The sequence below is a fragment of the Centroberyx gerrardi genome, chromosome 11 (genome assembly GCF_048128805.1).
Source record: "Centroberyx gerrardi isolate f3 chromosome 11, fCenGer3.hap1.cur.20231027, whole genome shotgun sequence".
Lineage (NCBI taxonomy): Eukaryota > Metazoa > Chordata > Actinopteri > Beryciformes > Berycidae > Centroberyx > Centroberyx gerrardi.
This window is the reverse complement of record NC_136007.1, coordinates 4951684-4974371: the sequence shown is the minus strand read 5'-3', so window position 1 is coordinate 4974371 and position 22688 is coordinate 4951684. Positions and strand designations below refer to the sequence as shown.

At 42.7% G+C, this 22688-nt stretch overlaps 3 protein-coding genes across 3 annotated transcripts in view; 2 read left to right on the top strand and 1 right to left on the bottom strand.

Annotated features, from left to right (window-relative positions):
• The window catches only part of rbm41 (RNA binding motif protein 41), a 111343-nt gene that overhangs the window by 63532 nt on the left and 25123 nt on the right, over positions 1–22688 (top strand). The gene's annotated exons all lie outside the window — the stretch shown is intronic.
• On the top strand, positions 484–13073 carry LOC139923342 (uncharacterized). The gene is made up of 8 exons (XM_071914085.2): positions 484–562; positions 3740–3972; positions 4632–4753; positions 5560–5666; positions 7909–8121; positions 9547–9630; positions 10722–10800; positions 11917–13073. Exons 2-8 carry the CDS (start codon positions 3753–3755, stop codon positions 12046–12048), a joined length of 957 nt encoding a protein of 318 aa, XP_071770186.2. The 5' UTR covers positions 484–562; positions 3740–3752; the 3' UTR covers positions 12049–13073.
• Positions 15003–22688, bottom strand: part of amot (angiomotin) — a 31402-nt gene continuing 23716 nt past the window's right edge. Inside the window, exons 12-14 of the mRNA XM_071914079.2 lie at positions 21896–22134; positions 21011–21259; positions 15003–19467 (exon numbers count right to left, since the gene is read on the bottom strand). Coding sequence (XP_071770180.1) covers positions 19334–19467; positions 21011–21259; positions 21896–22134 — 622 coding nt within the window. The 3' untranslated portion in view covers positions 15003–19333. The remainder of the gene's footprint in view (positions 19468–21010; positions 21260–21895; positions 22135–22688) is intronic.

Genomic DNA, 22688 nt, shown 5'->3' with positions numbered 1-22688 from the left:
TTACACCCCGACGTCCAGTCACCTGACAAATTGATCATTCACAATACTCTATACTGTACTAAGTGCCAATTATCTCTCCTTTTCTTGTTTGTAAAGCACTGATAATTACTTTATGAACATATTAAAATGTGTTTAATCTTAAATATTTGTCTTAATTCTTCATTTTCCTGCCAAAATGGTGGCCTGTGGCAGAGGAGACTTATTTCCATTAAGTAGGTTAGACCTCGACTGCATTGTAGAGGGAATATTATTCCAGTCCATTTAATTAAATCAATTTTCCCGTACACAGTCATCTTCGCATATTTCTATGCTGATACAATAATATCCGTTCCATTATACTGTAATTAACCTCTACAAATTGCCATGATCTCTTAGTTAATATCCATGGACATTCCCAAATTACGATATTTTTGTCAGTACTTGAAGGCAGCATTAGTCAGCTAACGCCGGCTAGCCAAGCTACCGTTGAAGCTAAGGTTAAAAGTTAGCTGTTTGTTAGCAAAGCGAAGCCGCTGACAGCCAGTTTGACACCGTGACCCAGACTTTCTGCTCCTCAACTGAGGTTTGTCATCTCTCTCTGTCGTCTGGTGTTGAGTTACCTGATTTAACTAACGTTTAGCTAACATTCAGATAAGCTAATGTTACTGTCATTGCCCCGTGTCATGTCGTGAGTTTAAGTTTGATAACTTGCCTAACGTTAGTAACCTGTTGCTAGCTAGCTAACGTTAGCTAGCTAACATAGGTTTCCATCCAAGGGTTTTTATGCAAATTATGATGATGCATATAATTGAAAAGACTGAATGGAAACGGTTCATGTCGAGCAAACACCGTCAAATTGCAAAAAGTTGTTTTATGTCCGCACATTAAAGTTTTTGGTCGGTAATTGGGCTAATGTTACGTTTTGTTCAATAGTCACTGATGGAAACGCATTTGTCCAGTAAATAACGTTAGTGATGAAGCAACGTTTGACTGAAATATTTGTCAAAAAGAGAGATGTCATTATGATTTCCCAAACATTTTAATGTGAAGGACGTTACACCTCCTGTTTGGTAACAGTTTTGTCCTGAGCAACCCAGTCAGAGGATGTTTGTAGTCAGATATGTGGAGTTGTATAATCATCTGTACTGTAGGCAGGGAGGTAACAGTGAGGACAGTGAAACTGTCATAAAATATCATCCTATACGTGCAAACTTATACAATAATAGTGAAATTGAACTATCTCTTTACCCCCCGTGGTCCTGAAACCTCACTTTGGGAACCATTGCATACAATATTGCAAAGTACATTCCTTTGTTTTTGTCTTTGGACAGCATGAAATATGGCCAACATTAGCTGATACAAAAGGAAAATAACAATCTTTCCAATGCTAATCGACTCTTTAAAGTCCCTGTCACTTTTTCTCTTGGATAGTTTTTTTTCCTTCATATTCAGGAAGCTAACTTACTCTTCAACTCAGCTGATGAAAATGCACCTAATTTGCATCTTATTTTTGGGGACTTTTCAAAAGTTTGCTCGGGCCAAATCAAGTTTCAAGCTAAATTCTAACTTTACTTATCCATTTAGGAAATTCATATGATCCATAGTGCACAAACACAAAAAATGAAGGCCAGCTATAATATGGCATGATGATAATAATAATGATAATATTGCTCCCCCCTCTCTCTCTGAGTTTGTCCCATCAGTCAGCTGGAGGTGTAGTGAACAGGTTAAGGAGTGTGACATCTACATTTAGCTGACAATCTCCTGGATTAAGGTTTGATTCTGAGCCAGTTGGCCAGTCCTGTTTATTTCATTGAACCCTGGTTTCTGGTAGACCTGTGCCCATATGAACATGCTACGGTTATCTTGACCAAAATGATCTCGATAATTATTCAAAAGATAAAAACTTTAAAAACAGTACTGCAATATGCTTCAGTTACCTAAAAACTCATTTATCATATCAATCATAAGACATTTGACTTTTTTTCTTAAAAAACAAAATTATAATGATGATGTATGATTGTGATGATGTATAATCTAGGCTATTTTTTTTTATTTCTGTACTTTTTATTAGCCTAAACAAGACATTTTAGATAGTTCTAGTCCATTGAATAGCCCAACTAGGGTCTGGGGTTGGAAATTAGCAGTAGCTAGAAACTGTGTGCATTTATTTTATTATTTCATTTGTGAAGTGCAATTATGTTAACTGCACTGACCCTATCAATAAACTACTAAATAAATAAATAAAATGCTGGTTTGGCTTTTAGAAACTGTAAGGATAGTTTTAAACAACACAATAAAAATCGAAGTAACATCTAAAATAAATAAAGTCAAATGAGTCTCAAAGTTCAACTGGCCTGCATCCACTTTAACTCAGTCAGCAACCTGAATATAACAATTTATTAGAGGGGAAAATAAAACATCAGTGATGAGACGAGAGCTGCAGTTATCACGGTGCTCACGGTAATAAAAAAATTAGTGGCGCTGTCATAACTGTTATTGTTTTTTACAATATTGTGATATATAGTAATACCAGTTATTGTCCCATCCCTGGTTTCTGGTTTCTGCTTCTGGTGGCTCCCCATATTCCCAGTAGTCCTAAAGGGCTGAACTATGTTTCAGTGAGTCTGGGCTCCAGGGTAAACAGATCAAAGGTGTCGATTACATTCACAGCAGAAAAGGTTTTAGAGCCCTTTCCCTGGACATTTGTCAGATAACTGTGTCTTAGTGTTTTCCCAGTGGAACGAGTCTTAGTCTTAAAGGGAAAAATCCACCCTTGGATCCTCTTACACTCTTATGTGTCATCAATTCATGATGTTCAATGCAATGATATCACAGCCAAGAAAAAGTGTGAGAGGAGAGAGAACAAAGCTGTGTTGTGCCTGATTGTTCAAATGACAAAAAAAAAGCTGTTGAAGAAGGTGATGTATTTCACCAAAGATGCAAGCTGTTGCTGCTAGGGATGCACCGATGCCACTTTTTCAATGCCGATACCGATTACGAGTATGAAAGTTTAAGTATCGGCCGATACTGAGTACCGATCCGATCCATTACTTTTATAGTGCAGGCTTACTTCCTTAGTTTGGGGTCAATGGACAAAATTATTGAGATAAAAACCTTGTTTTTCCCACTGTTTGAGAAATACAGGCTTCTATGTGCCATAAATGCATAAAATCAAGACAGTTTGCTTTTATTTCTTAAATGTTACTCATGGCTTTCGGTATCAGATTTTAGTCTTGGGTAAAACCTCCGATACCGATATTCCATTTTAGCCTGGTATTGGCACCGATACCGATACCAGTATCGGTATCGGTGCATCCCTAGTTGCTGCATTGCATTCTGGTCTATTTCCTGCTCCTGTGGGTGGAGAAATGAGAAGGGTCGATCTGCAGCCTGCAGACTCCCTACGAGAAACGCCCCCACCGGCCACTTCGCTCCTGAACTTTTCATCTCATGTAAAATAAAGGAACTGTTTCTAGAGACTTGGTGTGCAGCAAGAATCAATACTTTGTGTTTTTTCCTGCACTTGTCAGCTCCTTAAAAATTTTTCAGCAGTGCAGGGGTTAATCAGTTTTTCACCGGCTCTTATTTGGATGTTTAGATCCTGATATTTGGACAACTATACAGACACTGCAGTTTTTACCATTATATTTTTTTAAGAAATAAGGTCACATGATACATTCTCATTGTAGCCACTGCAGCTAAATGAATCTGAAGGAAACACTGCAGTATGTACTTAAGTAAGAATTTCTGTGTCCAGGTTCGTTCACAGGATGGCGTCCTACACTCCGTTCCCGAGGGACATGTCCCAGGTCCCGGGCCGGGACCCGGTCTACATGGAGGCCATCAACAAGAACATGCGCGTCCCGGAGCGGCTGAGCGTCGGGCCGGGGGGGCGGCGGTGGGGGGAGGAGGGGGAGGAGTCCCGCAGGAGGCCCGAGGAGCCGCCGCCCGCCTACAGCATGCACATCCCTGACAGGCTGACGTACACAGGTGGGCCCAGAGAAGTGGGACACACATTTTTCAAGGTTCCTACACTTGTCTGGAAAGCGTAATGTCTATAAAAATAATTTGGTAATTTCCAGTTGTTAAGTTGGGACAAAAGTATGGAAAAATGTTGTTGCAGTGTCCCAATATGCATATGACGACACATTTTCCACAACTGATGTAAATCATACTGAGCGCCAAAATCTTCAAATCAAATCGAGAAATGAAAGTCTGGAAAAAGTGTGGAATTTTGAAATTGAAACCCTGAATTTTGCACTCATAACCAAACGCATGTTGAAACCACAGTTCATGAAAATCAAATGAAAACTTATTTAAGATTTTTTATTTTGGCATTTCTGCTTTATTTGACATATTTGACCCATCATGTCCCTTAACAATTAACTTCCTCTTGTCCTTTTTCTTCTTCTGCACGTTTATAGTTTCTGAACCTTCATTAGCCATATTCAATCACAAATAGACTGCTTTTGCCAGCTTTGTTTCTCTAGTTTGGTTTTTAAATTGGTATTAAAGTCAATTCCAGGTAGCATTAAGACTTTACAAAAAGTCTTAACATTGGCTTCCTGAAACCTGCAGATACCCTGTTTTTATCTGCAAGTCAAGCTTTATTATGCTCTCTTTTTTAATTTTTTTAACCTTCTCCACAGAAACCCCTGACATGAGCCCCAGACCGCTGTTCACCCCGTCCAAAGCGACGCTCTGCCCCCAGCCGGGCCTGGAGCCGTGCTGGGAGCGGGACGGAGAGGTCTTCTACAGGGAGCCGCTGCTGGTATCAATAACATTTGATCCATACAGATTGCAGTATACATTTTTCGTAACAATTGCAATGAAGTAGCTTCCAAACTAAGTGAGCCATCAAGGGGAGATGTGACACCCCCTCCCCACAAAATGAATTGCTGTAATGAAAGCAAAACTCAAGCAGAAATGATTGAAGTGATAATATCTTGTAGCATTTTTGATGATGATATCAGTTGAAATATTGGTCACTGAACATTGCATCACATTTCTTAAATTTCCAAATAGATATGTAGTATTTGGAATAAAAAAATGCAAAAAAAATTGAAAAAACAGTGAGAGGTAGAAGGCTTTCTTGTGGTGAGAGCAAATTAGAGCGAATAGAAGAGGGAAATCTGGGAAAGGGGGTTTGACTCTGCTGTGCTTTTAGTGCCAAGTCAAGAATAAATCTTGAGTAATATGTAGTAATATCTAGGTCTGGGCCCAGTACTCAAGGCCCATTCCTGTGTGAAGCCTGTAGGCATTTCTGTTGCCTCAAAATGAACAGTTTTAACCTAAAAATATTTTCCTTTTGTTTTGGAAAAACAAAATGCCTGAAGTTCATCATTCAATATTTCTAGTCAAGTAGTAGAATCTAGTCATTCCTCTTGTCCACATTTCATCAGCATCTTTTAAAATGTATTATTATTTTTTTTATTTGGTACTATCAATCATGATCTAAGAGCAGGTGTCACTTCTTTCAATCATGGGACATGCCATTTTGTAACAAAACTCTACAAATGTGTCACGGCTTTAATGAAGTGCGTTGCCCCGTCTGATTGGTCTCCTCCTGTGTGACAGAGTCCCATACGGAGATCCTACAGTGACCAGAGCTTCGGCAGGACGCCGCCTGGCACGCCCCCCCACCCCAAACAGGCTCTGGCTCTGCACAACCAGCTGTCCAGCTCGTAAGTAACAGAACATTGCCAACATGAAGAGGTGGTAACGGGTTTTGCATCAGATTGAGGAATTGGGAAGAAAAGGCATCAGGCTCTACAAACCCCCCCAAATTTCCTCACAGAGATCATTAAAGTTTAATCTATTGAGGCTATTGGAGCCCTTCAGAAGCCAGAAGACCCGTTAAGACGTGCAAAACGCAGAGGCCCTTAATCAGCTTTTAAACGGACTCATGTCTTTTCTCCGCCGCGCTTTCTTCTTCTTTCATTTCAAGGCGTTTCTGCTTTATCACACAGTCTAGTTCAGAGAAACGGGAAAGATGGGAGAGAGTGGGAGATTGGGGGATGGGAGAGCGACGTGTGACAAAAACAACGATCCAGAATCGATTGCACATGGTTTCTCAAGGTGTTTTCAAACCTGCAGTCTGTTTGCCTTGGGACGAAACAGGGAATGAGTTGCTTCTTTGCTGCATTTACCTGTCGGTTTGGTTGCGTTAAAACGGCACAATTTCAAGCGAACCAGAATTTCTCAACTAGACTACATGAGAGCAGCGGTTTCCTTCACTGGTCAGAAATGTGATGCGGGAAAAGGACTTTGTTCCAGGGTGAAGAAACACGGAGCATCAGCTGCATTTGTTGTCCAGCTCTCAGTGGGAATTTGTGCTTGTTGTAGTCAACATTCATAACAAAGAGGATTATCCCACAGTTTATGGAATGAGATTCTTAATAAATAATTGATACTTTCTGACTTAATTTCTCTGTTTTGCAATTCAGTTCATAGACATGGAGGATTCTGCTAAACAACCGTAACATTTTCTGTTTTCCTATTAAACATAATTTCTGTGATATTAAAGTCTTGTGTTTAACCCATGATGCAGAAACATACGTAAACCCCCCTACACCCTCTCAAAAAGGATTTAGTCAGATTTTTATTTCTTTGGTCTGCCCCCGAATGCGACTGCCATTTCCTCACATGTCCAAATGAACTGAACCAAGGGGGAAACCACTCCAGGGTTGGAAGCTGCTCTAAAAGAACTAGGAGTGAGCGGCCCGGGGCGCCGGACGCCTTCTGTCTCCTCCTGCAGTTATGTGTGTTTCCTGCAGGGAGAGGCAGAGCGCCGCTCCAGATTCCCCTCCACATGTAGGTCAGTGTTATATTTGCTCCCCGCGTGAAGCCGGCCGGGTCATGTGAGTCGTGTTGAAGCTATATATGGAATCTGTCGCTGAGACGCCGCCATTAGCTTCCAGCTGGGGGCTGAATTTGACCCCCGAGTGTCGACTGGAGAGCAGCTTCCCTGCCTTGTTCCCCAACCTTAACCAGTATTGGAGCTAGTGCTGAAATGATTAGTCAATTCATCAATTGATAATAATTGATTCTAATTTTGATAATCAATGAATCATTTTAGTCATTTATTAAGTAAAAATAACAAACATTTTGTGGTTACTGCTTCACAAATGCTAAGATTTGCTGCTTTTCTCTGTCACATCATTATAAAATGAATACTCTGCTGGTCAGACTGAGTAAGCAATCTTAACACATCATTTTGGGCTCTGGTAACCTGCGATGGGCATTTGTCATTATTTGTGACATTTTATAGACGAAATAATTGATAGATGAATCGCTAATGAAAATAATCGTTAGTTGCAGCCCTAATTCTTCAGATCAGCATTGAAGGGCTGGTAAAGCAGTGAAAGCATCTGGTGAATTTTGGAATCCACCAGCAACTATGGCCAAAGGGCAAAAAACCCAATAACAGTTGTTATCCCTGTCTGCCATTAGACTCTACCTCCCACATAGTAATGATCTTTCTGTGTCATCTGTCTCTCCTTATGGTGAATTCCTCAACCTGCTCCTCCTCCTCTTCTCTCTCTCTCTCTTCCTCGCTGCCTCCTCTTCATCTCCTCTCTTCCACCCCTCCCTCTTTTGCTCTACCTTCCTTTTCTTACTTTGTTTCTTCCCCTTTTTCTTCTCCCTCTACCTCCCTTCCCCCCCTCCTCTTCCTTCTACTCCCTTCTAACCCTTTCCACTCTTCTCTCATCCTTGCTCCCTCCTTCCCTCCCCTTCTTACATTTCTCTCCTTCTTCCCTTCCACCTCTTCTCCTCCATCCTCAACCCTCTTTCCTCCCCACTCCCTCCCTGATTCTTGCTCTACCCATCTTAAATCTTCTCCCTTCCTTCTCCTCTTCTTCTTCTTCATCTTCTCCGTCCTTTCCCCCTCCACTTCTCCTCTTCCTCCTCCTTTGCCGGTTCTAGTCGAGGTTCAAGCCGTCCTGTCCGCCAGCGCTCCACTGCTTCTCCCCAGGCCCAGGCCCAGCCGGGGGCCCAGGCCCAGCCGGTGGTCCTGCCGCTGGGTCTCCCTGCCATCCCCCCCAGCCTCCTGTCCCCACACTCCATGCTGCAGGCGGCCAGGCAGCTGGGCCTGCAGGCCTCACAGCGCCTCCTGCAGACCGTCAGCCAGAAATACAGGTCTGGGTGGTTTTTAAAAAGCATGAAATGACCCTACGCATCGTCAAAATACATTGGAATATGGTTTTAAAGCAACATTCCACTTAGTTTTAACATGGGGGTTATGTGGCACTCGACCACCATGAAAACCAGAATATAATCTACTCACCAAGATCAGATGCAGCTGGACGAGTTTGTAGCGTTCAGGTTTTTACTTCCCATTCATTTGAATGAAAGCTTACATTGAACACGTTGGTGAACAGATTCAACAGCAGATCCTGCTGCTGTGATTTTCAACTGACTGTTGGTCCAACATTTTAGAACAGACTATTTTTCTTCTTGCCAGTCGGGGTGTACCATATTGTCTTAAAAGCAGGATCTGTTGTTGAATCTGTTCACCAACGTGTTAAATGTGAGTTTTCAGGCTATTTTTGTGGCCTCATTCAAATGAATGGGAAGTGAAAATCCAAAGGCTACAAATTCGACCCAGCTGCGTCTGATTTTGGTAGTTTATATTCTGGTTTTCATGGCGGTCAAGCGGTTCAAGCTGTCCTCTTTCTAATCTTATGTCAGCAATTAGATGTATTTAAACATCTTGTTCTTGGTGAACACTGCTTTCCTCCTCCTGTCCTGTACCTCATGTGTTTTTGGTTTGGTTTGGTTTTGGTTTTCTGTGCATCGTCTTCCTCGGCTCCTTTTTAACAACTTGTGGCGTTCACTAATCCATTCATCAAGTCTTCTGTTCATTTTGAACTTGATGATCTTTCAGCACTCAGTCATGGCTTCTACTAAAATCTGTCAACGTTACTCTCAGCCTCCGGCTGTTTTGACTGATGCTTGCCCTGCTGGTTTCATCACCCATGCTTTGCTTTGGCTAACATCGCCCTCTTCTGGACACTCGCAGCCTCGTCTCCACGGGGGCTTGTAGGGACGCAGACTGAGCTTTCACCTTTAATGTAGATTTAGAGTACTAATCCTTCTGTTGGCCAGTATCGAGTACTGATGTAGTGTATTACTTTTACTGAACGACACTTGTAGATTTTGGTGACAAGTCTTGGCCCATTGGACCCAAAGTGATCGCCATTTAATCCACTTTTCTCCAGTTAATGAACTAACTCTCCTGTGTGTGGAAAAAGACACATTTCAGCCGCTTTACTTTGACTTCTGACATCAGATGTTAGTATGTGGTGAGTGCTGTGATACAATGTCCTGTTTGAACCTGGAGTTTGTCCCGATTTCTGCTGCCAGTATTGTTGTCGGTGCATCTTCACTCGCAGCCTGCGGCTTCCACTTCTTGCTCTTGTCATCTGCCTCGTTCTCCCTGCTTTGCTTTTGGCTAACATCGCCCTCCGCTGGCCGTTAAAATCCTTGCACTCCCTCAACCGGGGATTTCATGTCACGTTATCCAAGGCCAAGGTCTTTTCTCTCTGTCTTATGGGAATAAAGATTTGGCTACCAAGAGAAGCCGCCGCCGGCGCCTGCTGCGGCCGAAGCCTCCGCTCCTGCATACATGGAACAAGGCAGGAAAAGGTGACTGGAAAGAGTGTGTGTGTGTGTGTGTGAGTGTGAGTGTGTGAGTTCAAAGCTATCCTCATACCTCAATTCAATTCAACTTTTATTGTGCCCTAAGAGAAGTTTTGTGTGCAGACAGGGGTATAAAAACATACACCAAATAACAAAACCACAGTAAAACCACAATAAAAACAATACAATGAAACACTAAAGCCACAACACAAGGTCACGATACATAAAAAAAACATAAAAACATCCACAATGCCAAACAAGATCATAAATGAACAGAGACGTTTCAGGTGCAAATGTTAAAGTGCTTCTTTCATGTGCAGATTTAATAGATTTCTGCCCACTGGGACTAATGAGTTCCTCATCCACCTGGGCAGTAACCTGCTGTCACGATACCAGACGTTTGACCTGGATACCAAGACAGTTTGAACTGTTAAAATTGAATACTACTATGATACCATGGCAACCAAGAAAAACCATCAAGCCATGTGTTACCACACTTGACTTCAACAGCTTTGTAGTAACTCTTGCACAGGGGTTTTGATGTTGTTTGGGTGTTCATCTTTGTCGGCTCTGTAAGTGAAAAAGCTCCATTTTTGGCTCCTGGCACCAGTTTTATCAACCAGGTTAGGTGGACTGGGATCCGGTTCATGACGTGGTGGATTGTTTGGTGCTGTTTTCATCTGTTTGACTCCATTAAAGAGTGAATAACACAGTGTTTTGAGCCAATCTCTGCCTAGTACACCACTATGAAAGATGTGAAAAAGTGTGATGGGCAGCGAGAGCGAACAGAGGCGTGTGTCTGTGGCAACGGATTAGCCAGCTCTAAAGCAGTTGTCGCTGCCAAAGGTGAAATACCTGCAGTGACATCACTGATGGAGGCGTGGCCAGACGTTTCAGCCCATAGAGAGCAGAGCAACGACCATTTTCTGCCCCTAGAAGCGGATGCAGGACTTGATTAGAAAAATATTGAAATGAAGTACAGGATTAATGCTTTTCACTGTATAGAAGCCATATCAGCCAGTCTCTCTCACCGTTTCCTTCTCTCCCTCTGTCTCTCTCTCTCTGTCGCTCTCTCTCTTCCTGTCTGTGGTGTTCAGTGCCATGGAGAGCTGGAGCGTAGAAGAAGAAGGAGGAGGAGGAGGAGCTGTGGTGGAGTTCATCGTCCTGAGGAGACAGGTAGGCAAGGAGACGACAGAGACAGAAATGTACTGAGAGGAACCTGTCTGTCTCTCTGTCTGTCTCCCTGACTCATTTTTCATGTTTGTTCACTGTCTCTCTCTCACTCTCTGTCTGTCTCTGACTCTCTCTCACTCTGTCACTCTCTGTCTGTCTGTCTCTCTCTCACTCTCTGTCTGTCTGTCTCTCTCACTCTCTGTCTGTCTATCTGTCTCTGACTCTCTCACTCTGTCTGCCTGTTTGTCTGTCTCTCTCACTCTATCTCTCTCTCTCTCATTCTCTGTCTGTCTGTCTGTCCCTCTGTCTGTCTCTCTGTCTGTCTCACTCTCTGTCTGTCTGTCTGTCTGTCTCTCTCTCACTCTCTGTCTATCTGTCTCTCTCTCACTCTCTGTCTCTCTCACTCTCTGTCTGTCTGTCTCTCTCTCACTCCGTCTGTCTGTCTGTCTGACTCTCTCTCACTCTGTCCCTCTGTCTGCCTGTTTGTCTGTCTCTCTCTCACTCTCTATCTCTCTCTCTCTCACTCTCTGTCTGTCTGTCTGTCTCTCTCTCTCACCCTGTGTCTGTCTGCCTGTCTGTCTGTCTCTCTCTCACTGTCTGCCTGTCTCTCTGCCTGTTTGCCTGTCTGTCTGTCTGTCTGTCTCTCTATCTCACTCTCTGTCTCTCTCTCACTCTCTGTCTGTCTGTCTCTCTGCCTGTTTGCCTGTCTGTCTGTCTGTCTGTCTGTCTCTCTATCTCACTCTCTGTCTGTCTGTCTCTCTGCCTGTTTGCCTGTCTGTCTGTCTCTCTATCTCACTCTCTGTCTCTCTCTCACTCTCTGTCTGTCTGTCTCTCTGCCTGTTTGCCTGTCTGTCTGTCTGTCTGTCTCTCTATCTCACTCTCTGTCTGTCTGTCTCTCTGCCTGTTTGCCTGTCTGTCTGTCTCTCTATCTCACTCTCTGTCTCTCTCTCACTCTCTGTCTGTCTGTCCCTCTGTCTGTCTGTCTGCCTCTCTATCTCACTCTCTGTCTGTCCCTCTGTCTGTCTCTCTGTCTGTCTGCCTCTCTATCTCACTCTCTGTCTCTCTCTCACTCTCTGTCTGTCTGTCTGTCTGTCTCTCTCTCTCTCTCTGTCTGTCCAGGTGATGAAGATGAGTCGTCGGCTGGCGGGACTAGAGAGACAAAACGCCGAGCGGAGGAACACCGAGGTCGTCCTCTTCTCGCTGCTGCTCTCCGCCTGCCTGCTCAACGCCTGGCTGTGGATCCGCAGATAACACACACACACACACACACACACACACACACACACACACACACTAGGATTGTCACGACACTACACTTTCACACTATATCCTGAAAATTAGGATAGCCAGGCGTATCCTCATGCCACACTAAAGGATATAGAAAATGACTTGATAAACACTGGACGGTTGCAGAAGCGGGGGAATAGCACACACTTGTTACGAGTGTGACTTCTCATTAATATGCTGATAACAGGATCTGCATCTTCTTCCATAAATGTAACGCTACCAACACATAAGCTGTCTTTATAATGCAGAGTCTGTTGGTATCATGGAGGGTTTGGTTTCAAGATATTTCGGTAGTATTGAAGCATGATGCCAACTTAATGCACACACACACACCACAGACACTCCACTAGTTTTAATTACAAATATCACTCCATTAACTAAAGGACAATAGATGCATTTATATACGATGCAAGGGCTTTTCATATGGAGCTAATCATGACTTTTGAATTGTATTTTAAGATGTGAGAATGGCATTTTTGTCTGTTTACTATACAAAGTGGAGCAAAATAGGTCTGTGTTTTAACTTTGAGCAACACTGCCAGTCAGAAATATACTCAGAAAATACTGACAATATGGAATATATAACTTAAATTTGGTGTTTTATCTGTCGCTACATAAATTCAAAGGTCACTGTATGGACTGTACCGAGTTTAGTTGTACAAATTCAAAAATACATAAATGCTGGTGAGAAACATAATATTTGGAGATGCATGGTTTTCATCCCTCTGCAGTGTAGTGGTGAGACATTTTGAATATCTGGGATATGAAGCTCTTGTTTGTGTGTTTTTGGCCAAAATGCTGTGGGAGATTTGAAGCTTGAGGTCGATGCTGCGGCTCGCTTGTTCCTCTGAATTTAAATATCGCTAATCATGGCCGTCACTGACTGAGCACTTACTCTGTAGCATGGGGTTGTTCTGTTTTTATATTTCTTGAAGTTTTTTTTTTTTTTGCTGTATGTTTATTTAATAAAAGTAGATTTTATATTTAAATTCAATGTATGCGGTTTGCTTTGTTCCTGGCGGTGGACTTTCTGAGCCGTAACACCAAAAACAAACAGATTTTACTGGAAACAGGACTTTGTGAAACCGTGCAGCTCTCCCAGGCTAGAAGACTTTTATGGCAGTAACCAGTTTAACATCTGGTGGATACTGGAGCCGTGGTGCGCTGTTGGACCACTGCCCTGACAAGCTTTTACCAAAATGTAACTGAATGAAATGTGTATCTGAGGGAAGAAATACAAGCTGATAAACAAATTCCTCATTATACTATGCGTAATATGGTAATTAACGCATGTTAACATCTCTTTAAAAAAAAAACAAAAAAAAAACTGTCAGCTTCCTGGTTCTAGACCTAACAAGAAACAAAACAACAATCTTGAAAGTCTCATAGTTCTTTTATTTAACAAAAGAATTAAATTAATACTAAAAGTCAACTCACTTTCTGAAACAAACATTTGGAGACTGGTTATTTGGGAATTTGTCAGAAATAGTATATCAAAAAAAACAACTAAATGACTTATACCATAATACAAGAAACTGTATGAGATGAATGTTGTAAAAAAACAAAACAGAAGGTTGATCAGGAATCTGATTTAAAAACGCTTTAACATGAATTGTGATTGTACAGCAATGATAAAGTCAAGCAGCATGTATATGAACAGAAGAAGAAGTCATTTTAACAGCGGGATGGACGTGTTTACCATTCGTTTACAGGTAAACTTTACAAACTGCTCCAGATTAACCACACATGTAAATATAAAGTTGAATAAGGAATAATCCTCTTCAAAGGAATATCAGAATTCGAATTGTCTTCTTTGCTAGGCACTTGTCACATTATGGAAAAAAAAAAAGTTTCCAGCTACGGCCGAAACAGTTTACCATTAGCATTACTTGTTAGAACCAACAGGTAATGCTAGCCTCAAGCTAACAGCACACATTACCAATACAAACACATTTTTTTCTCATCATAATTGTCACAAGCGTCTGGTGAAGACAAATAAGATTCAAATTCTCAATGTATTCATAGAGAATACTATCAGTATTATGGTCACAAGAGTGAAGGAGAGCAAACGTCTTCCTCTCCCCTGTGAGTTGGCGACTAACTGAACTGATCAGATACTTTGGTAAAGGTGGCATCACGGTCCGGGCTGAAGCGGGAAGCGGGACCGAGGGGCGCCGGGCCGGGCGGGCGCTCAGGTGGGATCATGGAGAGGTGAAGGGAGACGAACACAAACCTGGGTGTGGTGCTGCTGACATGAAGTACTTAGAGAGAGAGATGGAGATTTATCCTGCATTCACCAACTGCCTTTATACCGTTTGATTAGTCGAGGTTCACCTGACCTCTCGAGATAAAAGTTTGTACTTTGCTCTTCGGTAAAGCACAAAATCCTTTGCTTTCACTAAAACTCACCATCTGCAGTCATTTTGCCGTCCTGCTGCTGCGAGTGTGCAGGTTAGTTTGACTGAGGGCTAAAAGGCTGCAAATGACAGAAACTTACTGCAACGCACTGCAGTATTGGTCAAGTAATGATTATACCCTCTGGGTTAAAAACTAAAATGGAGGAGTGTCAAATAGAGAAGAAAACTGATAACAGAAACATTTAGCCTTTGAGTCAAGGGACATTGAAATGACTGATAGTTAGCATTTTATACTCCACAACCAATTGAAAAGCAAGTTATTTTCATTTTGAAATGTTTTTGGCATTATTTAAGCAGAGTCCCAACAGTTAAAATATGAGAAACTACAGTAAAATGAGTTGGAGAAGAGTGTCATCTACATACGTGAAATATAAATCCTGCTACTGCAGAAAAAACCTTGTAACTGCAATTTGGTTTTTCCTTGAAGGGAAGACTTGTATAATACTCGGCCCATGAAACCCTTTCAAAACGTATTCAAAAAATTACGAAAATGCAAGGTGGTCAATCTGAGAACAAAACAGTTTTTTTTTTGTTTATTTCTGAAAAGATGACTTTTTGAAAGTTGTAGCCAGAAAATGCGATGATCCCACCTGAAGCCTGACCGTTCCCCACAGGTCCCTTGTCTTAATTTACAGCTGAGCCCACCGGACAGATGACAACTCATTCTGTTAGAAATCTTACAGTACCAAAGGTAAAGGACACTTCTCAATGTGCTGGTGAATACAAAAATGTGTTTACATATTATTACTTAACACTGGCATTGTGCTTTCGGTATTCAGTTACAAAATCGCTTTAACACACCAATGAAAAATACATCTAACTAGTAACAGCCTGACCAGGGGAAGTTCTGTTTAGGGATCCACCGACACTGGCATCAGATACCAGGTCCGTACCGGGCTGATACAAGGCCTTGGTATCGCCGGATTTCCACAATACCAAAATCAAACACCAACAGCCACGTGTTATGTGCCAGGAATCAAAGCAAAGTGACTTGATTTCACACACAGAAGGATTTTAGATCTCTGCAATGGAGAAACATTGATTATATTTGCAATCATTTTTGTCCATTGACCCTCAAGTAGTGGTCTACATCTCGTTAAGAGTAACGAAACCTGATCAGAGAAGTCGGATCGGTATCTGCAGTTATAAAACGTATCAGTGCATTCCTAATTCTGCTGTCTTGATGAAACAGTCGCTGACCTTTAGTGAAACACTCGGTGACTCTGAACCTGCGTCGGGTTGGCCGACCAGCCTGAGCTTCTTTGGTCCCACATTTTTTTGGCTTTCACTGGACATCTTCAAAACTGCAAAGATGGGACGACTGTGTGGATGTGCTCGAGCAGGAGCGCTGCAAGGAATTGTGGGAACCCGGGTAGGATGTGACGCAAAGCACAAAAGACCATAAGGGTCCAGAAGAAATCGAATGCTAATCCGGACATGTTGGAGTCGTCCCGTTCTGGCCGAGCTGCAGAACCAACACTCAACATTATTTTTACAGAATAACCTAACCTAAATTGTAATATTGACCTAAACATAATGCTTAACTGAAACCTTAAATAAATTAAAAAAAACATTTTGTAATCTTCAGATTTTTGATGATTGAGACATTTTTGACTTTCTGGCTTTTTCCCACTCCTGCTTGCAACTGCTTGAGCCATCGTCACCCGTCAGCCCCATACAACCACTGACCGGGACAATACATGTGTAATAGGTTACACTAAAAATGCCCATCTTAACATTTCATGTTTCAACCACAACGAATGTTCTTGAATGGAGCGACATGTCTTGAAATGAGTGAAGAGAAGATATTGTCACTTGTTTCAACAAAACTCTTGAAACAAGTGAAACGACCTCACCCCACTCGCAGATTATTTCACCTGTTTTAAGATTTTAAGACTGAATATGAGATGAAATGGCTTGTTAAGATGGAGATTTCTTTAAGTGTACACAAGGATTTTGTCTGCAAGAACAAATACTAAGCCGTTCTGTTACCTTTGGTCAGAAGCAAGAGATACAACTGGCTAGGAGGCTAACTGCCTAACTAAAGAAAGACATTCACAGTCAATCCGTAACTCTCCTCTGTGCATAGTGTAATGTAATGCAGCATCGCCCTAACCTGATAATATAAAAAACAACTGAAGAAAGTTCCACTTGATAAGGCATTTGAAGACCAGACAAGCTGATTGTTGCATAAAGTTCAAGTTCAAACCCAAACTGATGCCCTTTGAGGCAGGGTGTCAATTCAAATCAGACCTCAAATCAGTCAAATTTGCAAATACTTTTTACGGTTTGTTCTCATCCACCGAGGTAGCAGATGGATGGGAGGAATGGTAAACATGAGCGCCACAAAATGTAGACATTCACAAGAAAGTCCTGGAAAGTCAACTTGGCATTCTTCTCTCTGATTGTCGAACCTTATTTGACGTTATCCGTTCTCTGTCCTGACTCGGTAAATCCCACCCATCTGCTACTTCAAGCATGTTGAAAGAAATGCTAAGAATGATTTGGAAATACTGGACAAACAAAGTTGGAAGAGCTTTTCTGAATGAAGTTCACTTTAACAAGAAGCGGAAAACCTCAACCGCAGCGAAGGCACATCGGTGAACAGCCGGACCTGCTGCTGCATGTCTGCTATGTGCTAATGTACTGATCCTGCAGATCTTGGACCGTGGGTTCTTACACACGTTCATGTCGAGGACCCCCAAATGACCCCGACAGACTGACTTTTGGCCCATTGACCCATCTATACATTGACGTTTTGCCGAGGACCTGCAAGCAACTAAACATTTGGCCCCGGACCCTCAAACGGACACGGGAAGCCTTTGGCTCCTGTGCCGAGCGGTGAAAGAAAGTACGGTGAAATTAAACTATTCTTCATTTCTTTGTTAGTGACCCCCTCCCCGACCCCACTTTGAGAACCACCGCTTTATGAGACCGACCCCAGCCAGTGGGGTCACACAGGCAGCTATCTGGACCACAGTGGAAATGTCTGACTCTCAAAAAGCCCAACACCAGAGCAGTGCATTATGGTCCGTGCATGGCAGCGCCTGAGCCATAGATAGAGAGAGTTTGGTTGAGCTGTTGCTGCCAGAACAGAAAGTTGCATGTAGTTGACCTTCGAAACACGGACACGGTGAGATGCTGGATGTTCACAATGTGCTCTCTTCAGTAATACTTCCTTATATTTTCCTCTCTTTTTTTTCACCTGCATAAACAGACCACACTGTCTTTTAACCAATCAATCCTTCATGTCATAAACTAAAACCTCTGCCTCCAAATGAAGAGACGTCTTGCTATCTAAGAGTTGGATTCATGGACTGATTATGTGTTTTGTTATATGATGTGATGATTGTCTGAGGTAAATCATGCCTTTTTCTTGATGTAAATGTTCTTGATGTCCTATGATGACTTCAGATGATGTAAGAGGACGCTGTTTGCTAAAATTCTTTGTCCTATTATGGTTAATTATAGTCTGCAGGTATGAGTAATTAGGCTGATAGACTATATATTGCTCTTTTCAGTCACATCTGCTGAAGAAGGCAGAACGTATGGCTGTGAGATCGTGATCGTCTCGTCGCTACATGAAGAATTGATTGATAAAAAAGAGAATGTGTTTCAGTGTGCGGTGTGTTTGTTTGTTAACGGCATTTTAATTCTACCGGTTACTCGGCACCGGCCAAGGCAACGTCCCAACTCTTTAAATCAGTGGCTCTGGCAGTGCAACGCAGCTGAATGGCTCGGCCCCCCCAGCCCTCCACTACATGTAGTTATACGTTACACGTGCCATACAGTACATACACTATGTAAATACAGTATTTACAAGGTTAAGAATGTTTTGCAGTTTACAATATCACTTCCGATTACCCAAGTGCCATGTCTAACTATGGTAAAAAAAACAAAAAAAACACACAATAACCTACTTATTACACATAAATACAATACCTACGTCAGATGTCTTAAAGAAAAAGAAACACACTCTTAAAAAAATAAGTAGTGCAATAAATGCAACAAAAAGGTAGCCAATACATTTGGTCCGAGGGGGGCTGGTGAACTGAACCGCCTCCAGCAACACTGTACAAGAGGATTTATTGATCCTAAATCGCGTCCACGCCACAAGCAACTAGTTGCCGAAAGTCCATTGATTTTCTATGAGAGCTGAACTCTCAAGGCAAGTCTGCAGATTCTTTACAACACTCGCCGCCGGTTGGCTGCTTGTTGGCAAGGAAAAAGTTAGGGAGCAGCATAACATTCGCGTAATATCGGCTGTCAGCAGCCAATCACGCGCCAAGGTTCCCAAATGTCCCGCCTACTGCTGAAATGCCGTCGGTGCTGCAGCTGGCGATCGGTTGCTCGATCTCGGCCGGCAGCGATGTGGTTGCCGTTAGTCTGTACACACTGTAACAATGACACTAAACCTCCCGGGTCACACAGTCAGGGTATTTCTTATTAAAATACAGCTCGAAAAAAAGTAGTGCATTTTAACAAAGCCCGAGTCAAACACCAAGAGTTCACTTCAGGGGAAAAAAGAGAGAAATCCTTCACCTAGATTGAAAGTATGTGTTTAAGCCTGTGTGTGTGTGTGTGTGTGTGTGTGAGAGAGTCTGTTAATCTGCTGTTCTTCTCGCTCAGTTGAGATTTAAGTGTTTGGATGTGTGCGCATGTAGAAATAGAGTATGAATATGTCTCTATATTCTGCATCTATTTTCCATCCTCCAATCCTGCAGTGTGTGTGTATATGTTTTACATGCATGTGTGTGTGTGTGTGTGTGTGTGTGTGTGTTTGGGACGATGATTTCCAGAAGCCAGACAGTTGAGTTCCAGAGGTCACGGGGTCAGATGAGGATCTCCACCATGTCGTTGTCCACTTCCTGCTGGGTGAGCGGGGCCGGGGGAGGGGCCTGCTGCTGCGGGTGGGACTGGACGGGTGCCCGCCTCTCCAGGGTGCTGCTGTGAAACACCGGCACATCTGTACAGACAAAACAGAATAATCAAATGTTGCGTTCCAGTTTTTTAAGTTCTCTTCCAAAATACTACTACATATCCACTTAAAATATACATGATCCATCTTAGTCACCAGGCAAAAAATGACAGTGACAGCTTTTGCATCTCTTTTAGCTAGACGACTTATACTGCTTAAATGGAAGGACAAATTCCCTCCAACCTTTAAGCTATGGATTAAAGACCTTATGTATCATTTGACATTGGAGAAAATTCGCTATTCTACAAGAGGGTGTGCTCAGAAGTTTTATACTATATGGCAACCATTTTTGACCTATATAGAAAAAATGGACGCCACTGATATTGTAGTTTTGTAATACTGACCCCATATTATATGTTTTTCTTACCACTCATTATTTATTATTATTTATTTATTTAATTTTATCGTTTATTGCATCTTTTAATTGTATTTTATGTTTTGTATCTTACCTATGATTCTTGTCACATTGACTTTATTTAAATGTACATGTAATTGTTTGTGAAATCTATTTTGTTTGATTACTAAATGGTACAATAGGGATGGGGCTCTGTTGGAGCAGAAACGGGGGGGGGGTTAAATACCAATAAAAAGACTTTGAACAAAAAAAATAATATATATACATGATCCGCTCTGTAGAAGTGTCCTTTTGGAAACCTTGGATGGTATCTTGGAAGTAAGAGAAGTTGGAAGTTCAGACCAATATGGCCGCTACCATCGCCTGTGTTTTCAGTTGATTTTACACCAGTAACAACAGCAGCAAGACGCGTCAACTTATCCATAAGATCTTACTAAACCGCCACTGACAGCGGCATCGTATTCTCTTTTTCCACCGCATGGACTTGATACTTTTAAGCGACGCAACATTGATGTTGCCTCAAGAGCGCAGAACAGGTACGAACAACCCCAATGTCGAGGAAACAGACTGGATAGAAAATGTCTCACAACACTTCACCTCCGTCTCTTTCAAATGAACAATGATAATGTTACGTAACGTAACGCTGTTGTGTTGCGCTTAACGTCACGTAGCAACCAGTTGTCCGGTCCGGTTCTGGTTCACACTACTCGGACTAACAGAATCCGCTCTCAAATTCGGGAGTCGATACTTGAATTTTTCAGGTAGGTTCAGGTTCAGGTTCAGGTTCAGGTTACTTTATTTGTACCCGTAGGTAGATTTCGTTTGCAGTAGAGAGCCATCCATCTTGACACACATTTTAGAAACAACACAAACAGTAGACAAACATAATAAAAGTACTCAAAGTTCCAATCATCACTAAACCACTAAAACTAAAAGATAAAATAAATAAATAAACGTTGCTTCTATATCATCTGTGCAATGTTGCTACGACTTGTTCATCTGAGTGATGGCTGCTGGAACAAAGCTATTTTTATACCGCTTTGTTCTGCACTTTAGGTAGTGAGTTTGGTGGTAGGATGCAAACTGAACTGTGTGTGAACTTGAACGTGAACAGGATTAAGCTCCCCTGAGGAACGATAACGGTGTTCAGTACGCAGCCACAGAGCCTTTCCTCACCTGCGAGGCGGTCCGGGATGTAGACGGGGCTGGGGCTGGACAGGCGGGCGGGCAGCGTCATGCTCTGCAGGGCGGGGGTGCTGGGCTTACTGCTGTCCTGGCCCTTGTCCGTCTGGGTGCAGCTGTCCCGGCTGCCGGTCTTGGAGTGTCCCGCCGTCATCGGGGTGGAGGGAAGGACCGGGGAGGGAGACGAGGAGATGGACTCCGTCCTGAGAGAGTCTGTCCGAAACTCCGGACCCAGCAGAACGCCTGGAGGAACACGAGAACTGTTGCTGCCGGGTCTGTAGGGCGGTGCTTTCATTACAGTCCAGGAAATTCACTCAAAACTAATCTATAGATCCTTCTAGCATCTGCTTTTATTCATTGTTTTTTAGACGCTTTTTGGGTTCAACTGTTGGAGCGTGTTCTGGCCCTGTGAGCAGAGAACTGGAGGCATGTCAAGCTCTACAGTGAAGTAAGTGACAAAGTTTTGAACACAATCAATCGTCAAGGTGGCAAAAACTAGGAAAATAAGGCCCAGGTTGAAAATAACCAGAATTATCCATCAAGTATATGTGAAAGACTTAAAAAAGCAGAAAAATGGACTAAGATACTGGCTGTAGTCAGTTACTTTCACCCCTCTGCCCTCCAGCTCGTGTTATTTAATGTACTAGATATGGTAAAAAACAAAAGCGTAGTTTTAAGAAGTGACTTCTTAAAACTACCTTCCTCTTAATGATTCAATTCCAGTAACTTGAGGAATTGTACGTAGTTATGAAGAGAAGAGTAGAAGTGAAATTCTGGACTTTCTCGAACTGCTCAGACTGCTCAAAGTATCGTTACTCAAAACACCATCTAACTACCTACAGCATCTGTAATCGGTGTCCCTCCGCCCCTGGTTCTTACCCAGACTGCCTTTCCAGCTGGTGTCCTTGCGCTCCTCGGTGATGGGGGAGCTGCTGAGTCCCAGGCTGTGGGACAGCAGGCCCGACCCGCCGGAGCCGGTGTTGGCGATGGACATCAGGGACTTGGAGGGCCGCATGGCGGACGGGGCGTCCGACTTGTTGGGCTCCTTCCTGGAGCGCTGGTGCAGCACCTTGATCATGGCGTCCTTCTCTATGATCTGGGCATGCAGGTTCTTTATCCTGGATTGGGGAGAAGAGGAGAATGAATAGAGGGTCAGTCATGGATAGATAGAATGGATAGAGTGTGCCGTGGATAGAGCTAAACCACAAAACAACAAGATCCGGGTGTAAAATCATCCAAGACGCACTGAAGATCCAATCGCCCAACCGTAAAACTATAAAAAACTACAGACTATTAAAAAAAGAACTTGCCCAGGAAACTTCATGAGATGACTTTCCCAAGTAAAAGAAAAGGGGGAGGAGCATTATTATTATTGATCAATGAAAGGCTGACATTCGGCTATACAGTTTGCATGATATACCTTCGTAGCTATTGATTGTGCGTTTGTTTAATGTAACCCGGCTTCCCGGCTGGGTGGAGTTCTCTGTGATTGGCCCACATTGGTGTCCAAACACCACCCAGCCGGCAAACTTCGTGTAAAACGAATTGAACCAGTAACAGAAAAGTATCGGTGAGAGCCTCCATGCGGTCCATGCGGTCTGGCATGAAAATATGAAGAAAACATATGTGAATTTACCACATCCATACAGCTTGTGCAAAAGGTGCGTGGTGT

What these genes read in the sequence shown, in the direction of transcription:
- LOC139923342 (XM_071914085.2), top strand. Translation starts at nt 3,753, where the DNA reads ATGGCGTCCTACACTCCGTTCCCGAGGGACATGTCCCAGGTCCCGGGC. An exon ending in CACAACCAGCTGTCCAGCTC is followed by an intron (nt 5,667 to 7,908) that starts GTAAGTAACAGA and finishes TGCCGGTTCTAG; the next exon opens with TCGAGGTTCAAGCCGTCCTG. An exon ending in ACCGTCAGCCAGAAATACAG is followed by an intron (nt 8,122 to 9,546) that starts GTCTGGGTGGTT and finishes ATGGGAATAAAG; the next exon opens with ATTTGGCTACCAAGAGAAGC.